The sequence below is a fragment of the Pholcus phalangioides genome, unplaced genomic scaffold, assembly GCF_987345545.1.
Source record: "Pholcus phalangioides strain wild (caught in Gottingen) unplaced genomic scaffold, Ppha-v1.0 ptg000015l_1, whole genome shotgun sequence".
NCBI lineage: Eukaryota > Metazoa > Arthropoda > Arachnida > Araneae > Pholcidae > Pholcus > Pholcus phalangioides.
In genome coordinates this window covers 32,645,602-32,662,768 of record NW_028301608.1, presented here as the reverse complement: position 1 = coordinate 32,662,768, position 17,167 = coordinate 32,645,602, and the positions used below count along the sequence as shown (strand labels likewise).

The 17,167-nt window shown below is 38.6% G+C and overlaps 2 protein-coding genes across 2 annotated transcripts in view; one reads left to right on the top strand and one right to left on the bottom strand.

The window, feature by feature from the left end:
- Positions 1 to 15,215, top strand: part of LOC149075841 (protein unc-13 homolog 4B-like) — a 38,838-nt gene extending 23,623 nt beyond the window's left edge. The window contains exons 16-26 of the mRNA XM_089243359.1: positions 339 to 396; positions 504 to 661; positions 2,065 to 2,188; positions 3,202 to 3,273; positions 4,338 to 4,403; positions 7,074 to 7,175; positions 8,377 to 8,562; positions 9,060 to 9,128; positions 9,254 to 9,400; positions 12,433 to 12,576; positions 14,983 to 15,215. Coding sequence (XP_089099485.1) covers positions 339 to 396; positions 504 to 661; positions 2,065 to 2,188; positions 3,202 to 3,273; positions 4,338 to 4,403; positions 7,074 to 7,175; positions 8,377 to 8,562; positions 9,060 to 9,128; positions 9,254 to 9,400; positions 12,433 to 12,576; positions 14,983 to 15,087 — 1,231 coding nt within the window. The 3' untranslated portion in view covers positions 15,088 to 15,215. The remainder of the gene's footprint in view (positions 1 to 338; positions 397 to 503; positions 662 to 2,064; positions 2,189 to 3,201; positions 3,274 to 4,337; positions 4,404 to 7,073; positions 7,176 to 8,376; positions 8,563 to 9,059; positions 9,129 to 9,253; positions 9,401 to 12,432; positions 12,577 to 14,982) is intronic.
- Positions 15,216 to 16,429: 1,214 nt separating this feature from the next.
- LOC149075840 (uncharacterized) lies at positions 16,430 to 16,942 on the bottom strand. The gene has a single exon (XM_089242151.1). It carries the CDS (start codon positions 16,940 to 16,942, stop codon positions 16,430 to 16,432), a length of 513 nt encoding a protein of 170 aa, XP_089098277.1.
- Positions 16,943 to 17,167: the final 225 nt, after the last annotated feature.

Here is a 17,167-nt window from a genome sequence, read left to right as displayed (position 1 = left end):
GCACGAAAACATCGTATTTCAATTTTTTTTTCTCTGAAAATGGGTTTTTGTGTCTACAGAAAGTAACCTCGTATTTCATTCAGGGCTGTTTTAAGAGCATCATAGGTTCCCCTCCCGAGCAAAGTGAGCCCCTTACCCGGCTAGAAATATCTTATTACCAATTTACTTACCCTCGAAAATTGTAACCCAAATCTTATTATAAAGACTGCACCCTTCTGCACTTGAGGCCCACCCGTGCACGGCACGGACAGTGTAATTTGGAGACAGTGCATTATATAAATTGGTAGTTAATTCAAATAATAAGATTCTGATTGATTTTATTTTTATCTGACTCCTAGAGCATGGCAGAATCCAACTAGCTACACGTGCATGATTTGTAAAGAACTTGACGAAGTGGTGAGTTTGACGCACAGCTGAAGTCATCTAACGTTCTCCTTATGCATTAGTGACGTAAATCCTACTGATCGTGATCAAGGGTTAAGAGCAGTGTTTGTTTTTTTTAGATGAGCACGTTTGTAATGCATCTGGTCCGTAACTTGGAATCGGGAATCGGACCTTTTTCTCAAGAGACGAGTAAAAAGGAGATCTTGAAGCTACTGCAGGTCTACCACGTGATCAAAAACATCGTAGATTACGTCCTGGAACAACTTCCCGATGGAAAGTAAGCGTTATCAATATATAAATTACGTTGTATGGCACAAAATGTACAAAATTATTTTTGTCGATTACTCTACCGCAAGGAAATTTTCTTACTTGTTTCACAAAGCACAAAACAAATATTCTTTAGAACAAAGTCATGAAGAAAGTATAGTTTGTGGAAAACCCATTAACTTTTTCATGTGAATCATTCTGAAAATTCAGACTTACACGTGGGGAAAAAAAACAAATCACGGCATTTGAGGAGCATATTTTCAAAAAGGGGACAAGTCCATTTATGGTAAATTTACAGTAGAAGTAAAAACCATTTTTCCTATGGAACAAATGTGGAAAATAGCCCAACAGGTAGCATAAGGGAGTAATATAGGAATATTAAATAGTGTTTCTTGTTCAACATTCAAGGGAGTTATCTACATTCAAATTTTGGAAATGTTTCATTTTGAAAGAAAATTAGGGAAAATGTTACCTTTTGATTAAAATTTGAGCTTGTCGAGTCGGAAAAATTGGAAATTTCTACGTTACATATTGATTCCAGAAGGTTACACCTAGCCCAGGAAAGTACCCTTACTTTCACATTAATTCTACAGTGGAACCTCCCAAACAGACACCCCGTCAGCGGAGACCTCCACTGACGGACACGATTTTGAATTAAATCGAGGGGACGAATCCATTAACGGACACTCCTAGTTAGCGGACAAAATTTTCGATGCCACAAGTGTCCGTTATCAAGAGATGAAAAATACCGATGTGTGTGGGGGGAAAAAGTGGATATGTTCCCTTTCGATAGAAACGACTAACTTTATACTGTAATTTATACCAAAAAATATTCCCGTTTCAAAAATCCCGGCTGGATAATCTGACAGAGCTTATGCCAAAGATTCATAAGCCATTAAAAAGTGCAGTGCATTTCTAAAAAAAAAATGGAAATGTTCCCTTTTGAAAATAAGCTCCTCATTTGAGTCATGATGGATGGCTCAAGAGCTTTTGAATGTAAGTGGATCTGTACGACCCCTCTCGGAAGCCCCTGCGAATCAAATTTGGGTCGTGACTCATAGCGTAAGAAACCCTGGCTGTAAGTGGGTTTGTACGACTTGTGTCAGAAACCCCAGTTTTGGTCGTGACCCATAGCTAAAAAACCTGACTGTCAGAGAATTTGAACGACCTGGTTTGGAATCCTCGACGACATAAGTTTGGGCCACAATCCATATTTTAAGAACCTGTGCCATAGACATTCGGAAAAACGCCACAAATGTGGCTATCACCATCGGGATAAATCTTTTTTTTTTTTTTTTGCTATATATCGCTCAAATCTTATCATCCCTTTGATATATCGATGCATATTATTAATTTCATTTGTTATAATTTATTAAGATTGCTGATTTTTCTTTCGATCTATTATTCATATAGACGCGAGAAGCTGGAAATGGAATCGTATCCATCTTGGTTCCGCAATACCATCATTCGGGAATGGTTCAAACTGAGCGCATCCAAGGCCGAACCAGTGATAGGTCGAGCTGTAATCAGTGAAGCAGTGAGTTTGAACGTCTTTTGATAACAAATATTATGCATGTCGATTCGCAGAATGTGCGCTGTTGTGGGAGGCGGGGGGGGGGGGGATTTTGGGTAAAAAGTCATTGTGCAGTTGAGTGGTCATTGCAATGGACTCGCATCGCGAGGACCCGGGGACGAGCCAGACCAGCGCCACAGTTGGGGGTCGGCTGAAGCGGGTTTTCCCGTGGTTTGTCACTTCGATTCGTGAATGCGAGCCAATCTTGCCTGTTAACCACTCTTCACGAACAAGCTTTTGGCAAGAAATTTGGATTACCTCTACTTAACGAATCGGCGATAAATGTGGTAGTCTTGTCCTTACTTAATCTCTCGTTAGAAAAAGGAAGAAGGGGAATAAAAAAAAATACAAAAGTATAATAGATAAGAGAGTTTTTTTAGTCCTCTTTTTACTCTCACCTACGTGTTCTCTTTGGCTCTTACATGTATATAGTAGAAAGATACATTATATGTGTGTGCGTAGAAAAAAAAATCATTAAGAGGAGTTATAGAAAGGAAGGAAGGAAGGAAGGAAAAAGCAACTTCCGTAGATACTATAAAGCTTCGCGATGATGAAAGAAAGGAAAGGAAACACAGAGAACTTGTTTGAATTTATTGTACTGGTGTTTGGACTTGAAATATTACACCCGTGATCGTAAAAAGTATAGCCTCAGTGAGAAACAGACCTACAATGGTACAAATATTTAATCACACTTCACTCACAATTTTAAATAAGGATGGCAGCACACTAATATTCACGGTCAACACCTGGAACGCACTCAAACTGTTGCGTACCCAAGCGCCACGTTTTAGTCACAACTCATTCGGTAGTAAATTGCCCATGGCGATGGACTGGAATCGTGCTCTATTTGAAGGAAAGAAAAAGACTATGTGAGAAATAATTGAAGTTTTTCGAAAACAAAATAATTTCTTGCGCAAAATTCACGGAAAACATTTATTTTATATTAATTAATTTATTTTATTTTATTTTATTGACAGTTCAAAAAACTGGGTGAGTCTACAAAGCATGGAACTTCGGTACCAGACGTTATCAGTATCATCAGCAAGATGGTTAGTTCTCTAGTTAGCTCTACCTAATTATATGGATGAAATACTGGGTGATTCCATAATTTTCCTTACCGCCTTTAATTTTCCTTACCGCCTTTTACTGGCCAACCTTTGGTCCCAGAGGCATACTTCCAAATAAAAAAAAAGTATCTAAGTAACGTGTGTGTAGACCTCAGATAACGTCATTCATGTTGCAAGGGGCTCTATAGTTATTAAAATACAAAATTAACTTTTCATATGGCCACCCTGTGCCCAAAATCCCAATTAGGTAGTTGTTGCCCCGTCTTTCTTGAAGGCAATAAACAAAATTCCACGTTACCAAGTACAATATTCATTGAAATATTTGAATTCAAACATCGGAGAAAATTTGGGAAAGAACAGCATTAAAACTAATGAACGATGCTTCTTTCCTCTCAGTTATGCTCTCCTATCCCAACATCTCTCGAATTTTTGAAATACTGTATCTTAACGAATATTGCATATATAGACTTGGAATTTTTCTTGGTTTCGGGAGAGACAGGGAAACAATTTTCATATATGGGTTTTGAGGACAGGGTGACCGTTATAAAAAGTTACTTTTTTTTTAGTTCAACTATACAACCTCTTGCAATATGAAGTATCTGAATTCTACGTGTTATTTACAAACTTTTTCAAATCAATCATTGATCATTTTTGTCGCACCACGGTCATTTTCTGCACACGAGAGCTAATTAGACCGGGACCTACAACTTATTGCCGATTCCGAACGGCAGGCTTGTTTTTCATACTCATCGAAAGGTTGGTGCGCTAACCCCTCGGCGGGAGACTCCCTGCGGTAGAAATTTTTTCTGTGGTCATTTCGCCGTTTCTGTTGTACCCCAGTGTCAGGAAATTTTCTAATTGGAAGTATGCCTCTAGGATCAACAGTTCGCCGGTGAAATGCGGCGAGAGGAATTATGGATTCACCCTGTGTATTTAATGAAAATAATCGCCGCGAGAAGAACGAAAATTGTCTTTTGCATAGAGTTGATGCATTTTTCTTTTTTTTCCCCACATTGTTTAAATATTAGATACTCAAATTTTTCTAGGTGTTGACCATTTGGATCAAACTCAAACCGGAAGATAAGGTTTCGACTTATTCTTCGATGTTGCGTGTAAGTAAAGACTCATTATAATTTCTTACGCTACGGCAATATCCTCAAAAATGTTTTCTTCATTATCGTACAGTGAAACTTCGATACAAAGATACTCTGAGAACCAAGAAAAAATATCGTTGTAGATGGATTACCGTTATATATCGGGAGGTAGTATTGTCACCAGGCACCGCCAAATTTATGCTGTTTTTGGCATCTCTTCTGAATTGGCGTTGTTTGTACCACCATGAAATGTATTTATAGGCATTTATTCACAGTGAAAAACTACAATTAATGAGTTGAATAAAACGCAGTTTGTGTTGTGTTCCACCCTGTATATAAGTAGCTTCCTTCACAACACTTTTGTGTACTACACAGAAAGTAACTTCACTGCAACTCCGTTTAACACTTTCGGAGGGTGGATAGTGCAAAGTATCCATTTTATTAATAATCCCCTGACGCTGGTGAGGAATTTAAAAATATATTGAAGGGGTGATTTTGAGTGAGATGTAAAAATTATCGTTGTAGTAGTTTTGCAATCTCCTCAAAAAATATCGTTACAGAGGGTAATGAATCGTTACAGTAATAATGAATATCGAGAGGAGTTTAACATTAGATATAGGCAATTTCCAACACGATTCGAAAAAATATCGTTGTAGAGGGGTTTATCGTTATATCGAGTATCGTTGTAGCGAGATTTCACTGTATACAGGGTGATTTAAAACTCAACGTACTAACTTTTAGGGGGAGGTAAAAAACACAAAAGCAAAACAGAATCACATAGGAATGTATGACCGAAAACCCAAGCATGATCAGCTGGACGATAAACGAAGATGCAGAAATGACAAATCAATAACGGTGGAAAAAATCGTTATTTAGCGGTACTTTACGCGAGGGCAGTACGTGTTGTACACGTTAAGTTTCTCAACAAGAACTCAAAGTTCTCTCATCATCCACAGTTAGATCGCATGCCCTCAGGGACGGGACAGGGTGTGTTATGCATTACCATCCACAGTTATGCACGCTTGAGGGTGCTGTTCGGCAGCGTTGTAGTTGGAATGCCGCGCTAGTCATTTAAGCTAGTCCGTTGTGAAGCGTGCATAACTGGGGATGGTAAGAACTTTGAGCACTTGTGAAACTTCACGTGTACACGTACTGTCCTCGTGTGAAAGTATCACTAAAAATAAAGAGTTTTTCCACCCATTATTGGCTTGTCATATATATATATATCAGAGATTCTCAACATTTTCAGCCACGGCCAAAAATCAACGAAAAGATTCGCTTCACGACCCATGGGACTGTTTGTTTTTCGAAAATTATTGAAACCAATTGTAAGCGGATTTGTACGACTGATCTAGGAAGCTCCTGCGAATCAAGTTTGGGTTGAGTATCCCTGACTGTTAAAAGATTTGGACGACCCTTCTCGGAAACCCTTGCGATCCTGGAAGAAACCCTGGCGTGGACAAAAAAATTATCGTAATGCAACGCTTCCCACCTTCCAAGTAATGCATCAAACAGTCGTTTCTTAACCTTTTTGCCCTATCTTTCAAGAATATCTATGTTCTAGGGAGAATCCTACACTCCAATGATTCTCTCTGGGTTGAGCAAATTCGCTCGAACTCGATCAGATTTTCTCTTGCTACAGGACCACCGTGAATCAAAGTATCGACTCGACTTTTCTGCAACACGTGTGGTAGACATAATCAAAAAAAATATGAAATGAAACTGACTGCAGAGTGTAAACAGGGTAGAATTAATTCAGTTTTAAGTCTGTTCTGTGTTCTTTGCAGTCAGTTTCATCAAATATATTTGATGACGATGACGACGATGCCACCTGTGGATGTTAGGGAAACATCGATTCAATGCTCAAATATACGATGGACTGATAATCCTATTTTTAACCCCTTCACGTACAGGCTTTTGGCAACAAAGTTGGATGATCTATATGTGACACACACACATTTCGGAGATAAAATTCGTAACATTGTTCGCATTTTTTAGAAAAAAGATGGGGGGGGGGAGAAAAAAAATAAATGGAAGGGGGGGGGGGGAAATGATGTATATAGCTACAACGATACTCGATGTAACGATAAATCCTCCTACTGCGATATTTCTTCAAGTCTTGGGTGTACGGACGTACAGAGCTCCGCACTTACTGTGTAACAGAAAAAAAAAATATCACTAAATTATTTATTCATTTTTTTGTAAAAATAACGGAATATAAGATGGTTGTGCTTCAACTATAAAAATCTGTATGAAAATTTGAAGGAGACAAAGAAATTGTAGGAATGTATTGGTCACACAAAGAGCCTCAATCTCGATTATATTCGCACGAAGTCTCTCATTCTGGTAAGAGTGTCTCTGATATTGACGTGTGATATCGGGAAAATGAGGAAAATTTATTTCCTATAATATTTAATGAAACATGTTTTGAATATTTCATAAAACAACTGAGAGGGCTGCTGAAAAACCCTTGCAAATTTGCAATCCCTTTCTTTCACTCTTTGCTATGAAACGATGAACGTTCACGGACACTCAAGCTTAATTAAATCTCAATCGAACCAACCTCTAAAAAACTTAAGGATCCATGATCATCAGCGTCTTTATTCATAATATTTGTATGTTGAAATGCTTTATTTGTGAATTGAGTCTTTCGTAAGGATGTTTCATCTATCTGTATGTATTTTGCAGGCAATAGATTCCTGTGCTATCAAGTATTTCAAAGACATGTCTGATACCATTTCAAGTCAGAGTTTCTTCTATAGCGGAAATCCTTTCATGGTCACAGAAAAAGTGAGTTGAGAGACAACGTACAGTGAAACCTCGCTACAACGACAATCGATATAACAGTAAATCCCTCTACAACGATATATTTCCAAATCTTGTTTGACCTATAGTCTAAGTTAAACTCTCTCGATACAACGATATCTATACTACAATAAATCCTAATCTATAACGATATATTTTGAGAAAATTTTGAAAACTGGTAGAATATTTTTTATATTTCGCTCAGAATCACTTTCAATATATTTTTAAACTCTTCACCAGTTTTTGTTCTTTTGAGGGTGATTAATAGCATTGTTAGTTTACACTAGTTACCCCCCGAAAGTGTTAATGATGTTAACTTAGAACTACTTTCTATGTAGTACATAAAAGTACTGTGGGATAAACTACTTTACAGTGGGGGAACGAGTGAGTTTTATTAATCAACTGGTCAATTTTTTTTATTTTTTATTTTTGGTGAAACCCCGATATTACGATATTCTGCAGACCAAGAAAAAATATCGTTGTAGAGAGATTATTGTTATATCTAGGGATAGCATTATCATCAAATGCCGCCAAATCTATGCTGTTGTTGGCCTCTCTTCTGAAATGGCGTTGTAGTACCAACGTAAAATACATTTAATCCCCCCTCCCCGTAAGGTGGTTTACCGCACATCACTTTTGTGTACTACCAAGAAAGTAGCTTCACGACATTTTCATTAACACTTTCGGAGGGCGGATAGTGTAAAATACCGTGTTGTTAAACACCCTCGAAAGAACAAAAACTGGTGAGAAATTTAAAAACATATTGAAGGTGGTTTGGAGCTAAATATAAAAAATAACGTTATAGAGGGATATATCGTAGTAAATGGTACCGTTGTATCAAGAGGAGTTTAACATTAGACAATATAGGCAATTCCAAACAAGATTTGGAAAAATATCATTGCAGAGGGATTTATCGTTATATCGAGTATCGTTCTAGCGAGATTTCACACTACTTACAAAAGGAATTGTACAGTGATACTTAGAACGCCAATTCAACATGGATCCCAACAACAGCATAAATTTGGGGGGGGGGGGGGGGGCTACTGACAGAGCATCATTATATCGAGGTTTCAATGTATAACGAAATAGTTCTTCATATTTTTCCTATGGTAAATTTTCTTTCATGTTTTTATTAGGCCACTTCAGTTTTTTTTAAGAATTTCATTTTCCTTTTTTCCATTTTAAGCTTTGCGTAGGCGTTAGTAATATGTTCGCCATCCAGGAATTTATGGATGATATGAACAGGAAAATCGACGACGTCAAGGAGCGAGTGTTGCAGGAACGAGGCACCTGCAAAATCGATTACGATCGGCAGTCGCAAAACGAATCGTTCAAGATGGTATCTGGTGTCTTTTTACACGTCGTGGAGAAGGTAAAGATCCCTGTCATCTCTCAATTAGCGTCTAAATCAAGAGAATTACTTTTTTTTAGCCGCGGTACATGTGACAGGAGCCACTTAAGTGACCTGTAAATATGTCACGGGCCACTCAAGTAGTGTGGAACTGCACCACGGGTCACTTAAGTGATCTGGGGGAAAAAATGTGTGGCTTAGTTCCTATTTATAAAATTAGGTTTAAGGTCGGGAGCTACATTAGATGACTCCGAATGCCACTTTTGGCCAGCCGACCATGGGTTGAGCATGTATGAGTTAAAGCGGGAAACGTGCGCCCCCTTTGGTCGGACGCCTAGGGCACCAGACCCGCCAGCTCCTATTCCCCCCCCCCCCCATTGGTTATGATCCCGTGAATCCAATTTTAAAAATTTTAAAGGAAAAAAACATTGAGTATTCTATTATATATTTAATTTAATTTAAAAAATGTATATCCATTGATTTGCATAATTAAGCATAATTGGTTCTATATTTTACAGATCGTAGAAGCATTGGAGATTTCTTTCTATCAACTGCTGGTTGATCAACCGGAAAAACAGCGAAGCCAAGTATGAAACGCTACAAATAACGTATATCTCTTACGTGCTTATGTCTCAGTAATGTCGAAAAAAATTATCAAAATCCATTTCTACGAGATTATTGTCTAATGGTTGTTGTTTAATTTTCCATGCAGAGTATAAACGAGCTATGCAACTACATAGAGCTCAATCTGAAAAAGCTTTGCAATAGCCTGGAAGATGTTCCTTTCACTATCATTCTCCGGCAGTTATGGATAGCTTGTGTGATTGGCCTTCGCTACAAATACAAGAGCGTCGTTCATGTAAATTTTTTTTCCTCCTTCCTTTCGCAAATTCCGTCATATTTTAAAGGACATTCCCGTTTTTCCTCGTTAGTTTGGACAACCGAATTTTTATACAAAAATAGGACCGTTTTCTCCCGTATTGTCAATGCAACTTACTCTAATTTGTGGCTTTGGCTGAAACCGTAGATGAAGATGATTTCCCTTAGTTATTAAATGACATTGATATCTCGCACACGTACACTATATAGTCAAAAGTCCACTTAGGGGTGTTTAGACATTTTTTCTGGAATTTCTAAAAAAAAATACTGAACGAATCGCTCTGAAACTTTTGGTCAACCCCTATGTTGATAATCACCATTTCCAGTGAAAATCTGGTCATGAGTGCATTCGGGGTACCGACAAGAAATAAAATAAGAAAAAAAATGTTTTTGATCCACATTGTATAACGGAAAACTCCAAATGACTTGCAACTTTAACAAAATATTGTACTAACTTTTCGTGCAATACCTTGTGTGCATTTTCGTGAGAATAGTGCATATGTTCACAAAAATAGAAATGTTTTCTATAAAACTCCATTTTTTTATCATGTTTTTTTTGCTTACAACATGCGGAGTTTTCAACCGATTTTTACGAAATTCTCAGAAAAACTAACGCTATGCATGAGATATACTGTACTGTCTAATATATACTACTAATATATACAATAGATATTAATATATATATTAATAATTACTTAAAATGTGACAAATCATTGCTCGATGAGATATGAGTAATTTTAGTTAATGGTTATTAATTGCGCATGTGCAAGTAATATAAATTTAATTTTTTCATAATTTGATTGCCAGATGTATAGAAGAACTTACATATGAAAATTCCAGCTGAATGCCATGCAAATTCAGAAAGACATCAGTGAAACAGTGAACAGTAATTTCGAAACTTACTGGAAATAACTGAATGCGAAGGGATTTTCCACAAATTGGTACGCGATTATTTTCTGTTATTTGATTTTTCCGAAAATAAGCCCACGACATTATGCGAATGAGCGAAGACACGTGTCTGATGCAATGTAAAAGAAACGTTTTAGCATAACACGCGTGTGTGATGTCGAAATGAACAAACTTAAGTCAGTGACTGAAACAACAGAAAATAATCGAAATACAAATAAGTGGAAAATCCCTTATCATTCAGTTACTTTCGGCAAGTTTCAAAATTACCGCTCACTATATCACCGATATCTTTCTGAATTTGCACGACATTCAGCTGGAATTCCCATATAAGTTGCGCTATATATCTGGCAATCAAATTATGAAAAAACGAAATTTGTATTTCTTGCGCATGCTGAATTAATAATCCTTTACTAAAAATACTCATTTCTGATCGAGTAAAAATTTCTCCACACTTCAAATTTCCGTACAGTATGTATCGTGTATTGCGCCATTCTTTTTTTTTTTTTTTTTTGTAAATTTCGTAAAAATTTGTTGAAAACTCCGCATGTTTTAAGCAAAAATCATGAAAATTTTAATTTTTATTGGAGACATTTATATTTTTGTGAATATTCATGCTATTCTCATGAAAATGCACAGAAGTTTTGCACAAAGTTAGTACAATATTTTGTTAAATTTACAAGTTATTTGCTGCTTATTCTGACATAGTTAATTTCTTGGCGGTCCCGCCTAAATGCACTCGTGAGTACATTTTATCTTATAACTGGAAATGGTGAGATCTAACATTGGGTGTATATTGACCGAAAATTTCACAGCAATTCATTCAGTATTTTTCAAGAAATTCGAGAAAAAATGTGTAAACTCCTAAGTGGAGGCAGACTTTTGTCTATATAGTGTATTTGTTATATTCTTTCTTTTCTTACATAGAGAAAGAGTGGCTGGAAGAGGGGAAAAAGAATTGAAAACCTGTTTCCTTTTCATTTCTTGGGCCACCACTAGTTTTTAGGATATATCCTTGCTAGTTCAATGGCACATTGTTCAAATTTTTTCACCAACAGCATGTGCATAAAGGGACTAATTCAAACGAAAGTTTTACAAACTATTTCACCGAACAGTACCTCCACTCCAGTCATATCGCCTTACGGCAATTTCCAATCAATGGAGCTGGGTGGGAAATGATGGCACACCATCCATCGGTAGCCACCCGGTTTTAACAACTAGCTGATGCGAAGATGAATTCAAGGTAGAAAATTCAACTGCTGCTGCAGGGAATCAGACCCACGTCCGCTCACGTGCCGGGTGATCTTGCTAGACCACGGCGCTAAAAGGCAACGAACCTCTTTAGTTAGAGCATGTATGCGTTGAACCGGACCGTGCATGGACCTTTCCTGAATTCATCTTTGCACCAGCCAGTTGGTAAAGCCTTCGTATGAGTCAGCGGGTAGAGAATTCATCGTCAGATAAGTCGCCATCTGGTGGCAGTGGCAGTAATTGTGAGTTGTTGGCTGAGTTTGGTCTGGCTGACTATGTTACTATCTATTGAGCGTGTGCAAGCTCCAACACCGGAGTTTTTTCCCTTAGGGGCTGATTTTTCCGCACCCGGTGACCATTTCGCGTCAGCAGAAACGTGTAACTTTATCATGCTGCACCCGAGGCGTGGGGTTGCTCAGAGAACCCGTACCGCCCCCCCCCCCCCCTGTCAGCTGACCAAAACTTGGAAAAATTAATATTTCAGTGAAAAAAAAATGAAGTAGCGGAAGAAAATGCCTTTTATATTCTATAATAACCAATTTCTATTAATTAAAGTGCTTTTTGACGGGTGATAACTCTAAATTTCTTTGGAAGAAAACTTTTATGCTCCCCACCCCTCCAAAGATCGATCCTATGTACGCCCCAATGGAACCCAATTGTATGATTGTGTTACCATCTAGCTTCGAAACCGACAATGAATCAATATTCTTATGAGTGCAATTTAAATTTGTTCATAGTCTGTTACTGGCTGCGGCGAGATTATTTTCAAAGTGGGGTCTCTCCCATATTGTGCCTGCAAAATCGAACATGCAACTGAAAACTATCCAACTGATTCTCGATACTTTAATGTTGCAGAGGTTTTCGATCGTGTACTCGAACGACCAGCTGTACCGAGTAGTGGACACCGCACAGTCGATCTTCTTCATGATATACAACACGTTTCATTGTCAAGGCAATGGCCTGATGCAGTACGAGCTGAAGAACAAACACGTGATGGAGGTAGAATGATTTTATTATTGTTATTTATTTTAAAATCGGGAACTTTTTTACGAACGCAATATGTACTCCAGTTTAATACCGGGGGGAGGGGGGGGCACAGCCGTCCTGACAGCACAATGGGCCCTCCTATGAAGCGCAGCTCCGTGCGAAAATAATAGCTGGGCCGGAGGCGTCTTAATAATTCCCGTTACCTTCAGCGCCGATTTTGTACTGGGTGCATGTGGCACTTTAATGGCGAACCGTTGATCCTAGAGGCAAACTTCCAATTAGAAAGTTCCCAAATGACGTGTAGTACTCAGATATGTCATTCATGTTGCAAAGGGGTTGTATAGTTATTAGAATAAAAAAAAATAACTTTTTGTACTGTCCCCCCCTGTCCTCCAAAACCTAATTAGAGAGTTGTTGTCCTGTGTCTCTTGATACGAACTAAAAACATTCATGTTTCTAAGTGCAATATCCACTGAAATATTCGATTTTGAAGAACGGGAGAAAGTTGGACAAAAAACAGCTCTAAATGCGGAAAAACCGTTTTATCCGTATTTGTCGCTGTTTTTTTTTACCCATTTTCCTCCGTTTTTCGAATTCGAATATCTCAGTGAATATTGCACTTAGCAACATAGAATTTTTTTGTTGACATCATGAGAGACAGGGCAACATTTTTCAAACTAGATTTCGGGGTTCACGGGGACTTTATAAAAAAAGTTAATGTTTTTATTTTAATAACTATACAGCCCCTTGCAACATGGACGACATATCTGAGTACTTCATATTATTTGGAAACTTTTTCTAATTTAAAATATGCCTCTAGGTTCAACGGTTCGCCAGTAAAATTCCATACCCCCGTTTGCTTTGCACTCTGTATATTGTGTGGGAAAGAAGAATCGAAATTCAGAAAATGAAATTCATGAAAATTCAGAAAATGAAATTCATGGAAATTCAGAAAATGAAATTCATGAAAGTTCTGGAAATGAAATTCATGAAAATTCTGGAAATGAGTCATAAAAATTCAGAAAATTAAAATCATGAAAATTCAAAATAAATGAAACAATTTCAGAATGAATGAAAGAAAAAATTTCGGAATAAATGAAAAATAATTTCGGAATAAATGAAAAATCCAAACTTTATTTAAAAAAATTCAAAAATTGGTTGAGAAATTCAGAATTTATGAAAAAATTATTCCAGAACTATTTTTTATACATAGATGAAAATGCGAAATTCCAGAACTAATGAAAATTTAGAATTTATGGAAGAAATTATTGTTACCTTAAGTGCGGGGCTCCCAAAACACGGGGACTGGTGTGACCTCACCTGTTGCATACCAGAACGAGCGCTTCATAGATCTGGCACTGACACTACTCAGACCTATGTAACGCCCGTTCTGGTGGACGTATCCCATTGAAACTTTGTATATACGCTGTATAGACCATGAAAAAAGGTAAAATTCAATAAAAAGTGCCACTTATTCACTCTGTGGTCGAAAATTGAACTTTTTTTTAATTATTATTCTTACATAAATCTCTCTTCAATGGTCTCATTAATCATGGAAAATCCGAATAAATAAAAGAAACAATTTCATTTTTATTCCGATTATATTCATTCATTCAGATATCCCGAAATGTATGGCTGTAAGATGCGTAGTTTTTGAGAAAAAACTACTCAGAGTATACGGGAACTTTAATTATAATCACCCTGTATGTTACAAATTGCGATATATTTTTTAATGTGCAGTACGTTTGTTTTCATCATAGTTTCCCTCGAGAAAGTCTCTCGGCAAAAGAAATTTGAATCTGGTCAACTGAGAGAAACTGATCAAGAACTGAAGGAAAAGTTTTTTTTTTTGTCATACATTTTCCTTCTGTATAGGAGGCAAAAGCAGCTCCACACGTACATGGATCACAGTGAATGCTACGGACTGATTACGACATTAGATACGGAAGTTTTTGTCGACAAGGAAGGGAAGGAGGGAAAACCTTCTAGCCTCCTACATATGCTTGCAACCTGATAACGTTAACGTACGGGGAAAAAATACGTTTTGTAAATCTTAGCGTTCAGAGTAGAATGAGCAAGAAAAACTTTGGATGAAAAAAAAAACTATATCATTATCCGAAGTCCCGATAACTGCAAACGAATTTTTCCCATGTTGGGAATAGGTCTGTTCCGTTCTTTGCAAATGTGATAACAATACCCGAATGATAACGTTATCCATGATAAGATAATATCCGTCGTCTGTATAAGAAAACACCCGTCTCGATGTGATCACATTAAGCAGCGTGGACTGTATTCAGTTTGTGTTCTTTGGCCAATACACAACCTCTTCATCCGAGTACTGTAATATTGATTGACTCTGGTTGCAAGCGATATCAACAAATTTTTGTAGTTAATTTAAGTAAAAACTTTTCGTTCCAGCTCGATTTTCTGTTGAAGAAGACAAAAGAGAATCTAGCTGACGAGATTAAGAAGAGCACCAGACAGAAGTCCAAACCTAAGATATTTCGCAAGTCAACCACTTGAACATCAACAAACTTCACGGCTTTTGCGTAACTTACTGCAGATTTGCATTTATATCATCTCGTTTTCGTTGCGCACGCACGCGTTGTTTTTACTATTTTTTTAAGCCAAATAAATGTGTTTGAAGCGAATACGCAGATCAAGTTATTTGAAGAAACCAGTGTTATAATGTATTCATTTCTTCTAAATGGCCATATGCCACCCCCTCCCTCTGCGGTCAGTGGTGTATTTCCGGGGGGGGGGAGCTTTAGCGGGCTATACCGAGGGAGGCAAGTTCAGAGGGACGGCAAATTTAAGGAATGAGTTGCAAAGAAAATAAGTAGAATGGGGGGGGGGGGGGGTGAGTGGCGAAATTTGTATAACCCTCAATAAATCCGCCTCAGCAAGGGACCAGGTCAGTGGGGGAACCTAGAGTGACGTAGCAAGTACCTGAGTGATCAAAAGAATGACTTAGGGCATGAGCAAGTATGAAAATTACCAAACGAATGACCTACAGAGTGAGGGACCAGGTCAGTGAGTGACATAGAGCCTGTGCAAGTATTTAAGGGACCTCAAACGTGTATAAGCATGTGAACAAACAATGTGCAAGCATGCCAGTGACCAAAACTGTGTGCAAGCATGCCAGTGACCAAAACTGTGTGCAAGCATGTGAGTGACTAAAAGAGTGACTTTAAAGACACAGGTGTACTTGCAGGACTGGGGGGGGGGGGAGAGCGCCCAAGCGGGTTATAGCTGTAGAAGCAGTGAGGTGGTTAAAGGCAACACTTCCTTCACAATTCAAAGCTAATTAAACATTTATTACATAACTCACGTTACAGAACCTACAAGAACGTATCGATACAAGTGGACCGCGTGACCGTCTGGTTTCAGCGGCAAAACGTTCCTCCAAGTTCCTCTATCGCGTAGTTTCCCAACCTTTTTGTCCCACATCGCCCCCTTCTTCAGAAATTTTTTTTTCCCATCTCCCCCCAATGCAATCTAACCCATGGGAGCCTATGTTATAACCGTATAGCTTCTACTGCCCCCTGAAACATTCGCGCCCACGTTTGGAATCACTGCTCTATCGTAGTGTACGCTGTCGCCATAGTACCCCTCCCCTAAGTGACAGAGTCACATCGTTGAGTAATTCAGTCTATCCGAAGCTCGGACTATTCTGCCGGAACGGGTATGTTGAGTCGGAGTAGTAGTGGGTGCAAACGTCACGTGTCAAGGGGTTTGGATAGTCGTCGTCATCTGCTGCTCTGGTGTTGATGGAACTTCCATGTCCGGTCCGTCCACGTACTGGTCGTTAAGGAGGTTAGCCAGTTTCAGTCAAAGCCGCTTGAAAGATGCTCTCAAGCGGCTCTTAATGCAGCTTTGGTTTCAGTCGATCGAGCGAGATGACGGACTCCCTGTTCTTGACACATATACGGAAGAATTCTTCGGATCGTGACAGCACTTCAAAGGGACCTTCGTCGGTCGGTTGTAGAGGTCGTGGGACGCCATGCCGTGAAGTCGGGATCGGCTTGAGTGTGTCCGTGGAGCTCTTCAATTTATCAATGTAGGAGGTAGCTGGCTCCTGAATATGTTGTTCCATAAAAATCTCTCCTGGTAATCTGAGCGTTTGACCAAAAACCATTTCAGCAGTGGTGGCGTTGAGGTCTGGTCGAAAATATGTTCGGAGGCCGAGGAGCGCAGAGGGAAGGCTGTCGACCCAATCACGTGTCCTGCCCTTCAGTACTTGTTTGAGCTGTTGATGTCGGCGTTCGATGAGTCCGTTTGCTTTAGGGTTGTAAGCAGTCGTATGGATGTGGTTTATTCCGAACAAACTGTTGAATTTATGGAATAGATGCGATTCAAATTGTGAACCCTGGTCCATCGTGTGGTTCTGGAAGATTTGATATAACACTATAATCTTGGCTTGGAGGGTTAGAACCCCTAACCCCCCCCCCTCCCTTTTTTTTTCGTACGCCAATGACCGGCAATCACCCAGACCTATCGATTGGTGATTTACTGCCTGTTATTTCCCACCGGGGTGCAGTTTATTTAATACCTCGTTTCGTATAAGGCTATAACGATGCATAGAAAAAGCAGTTGGCTACTA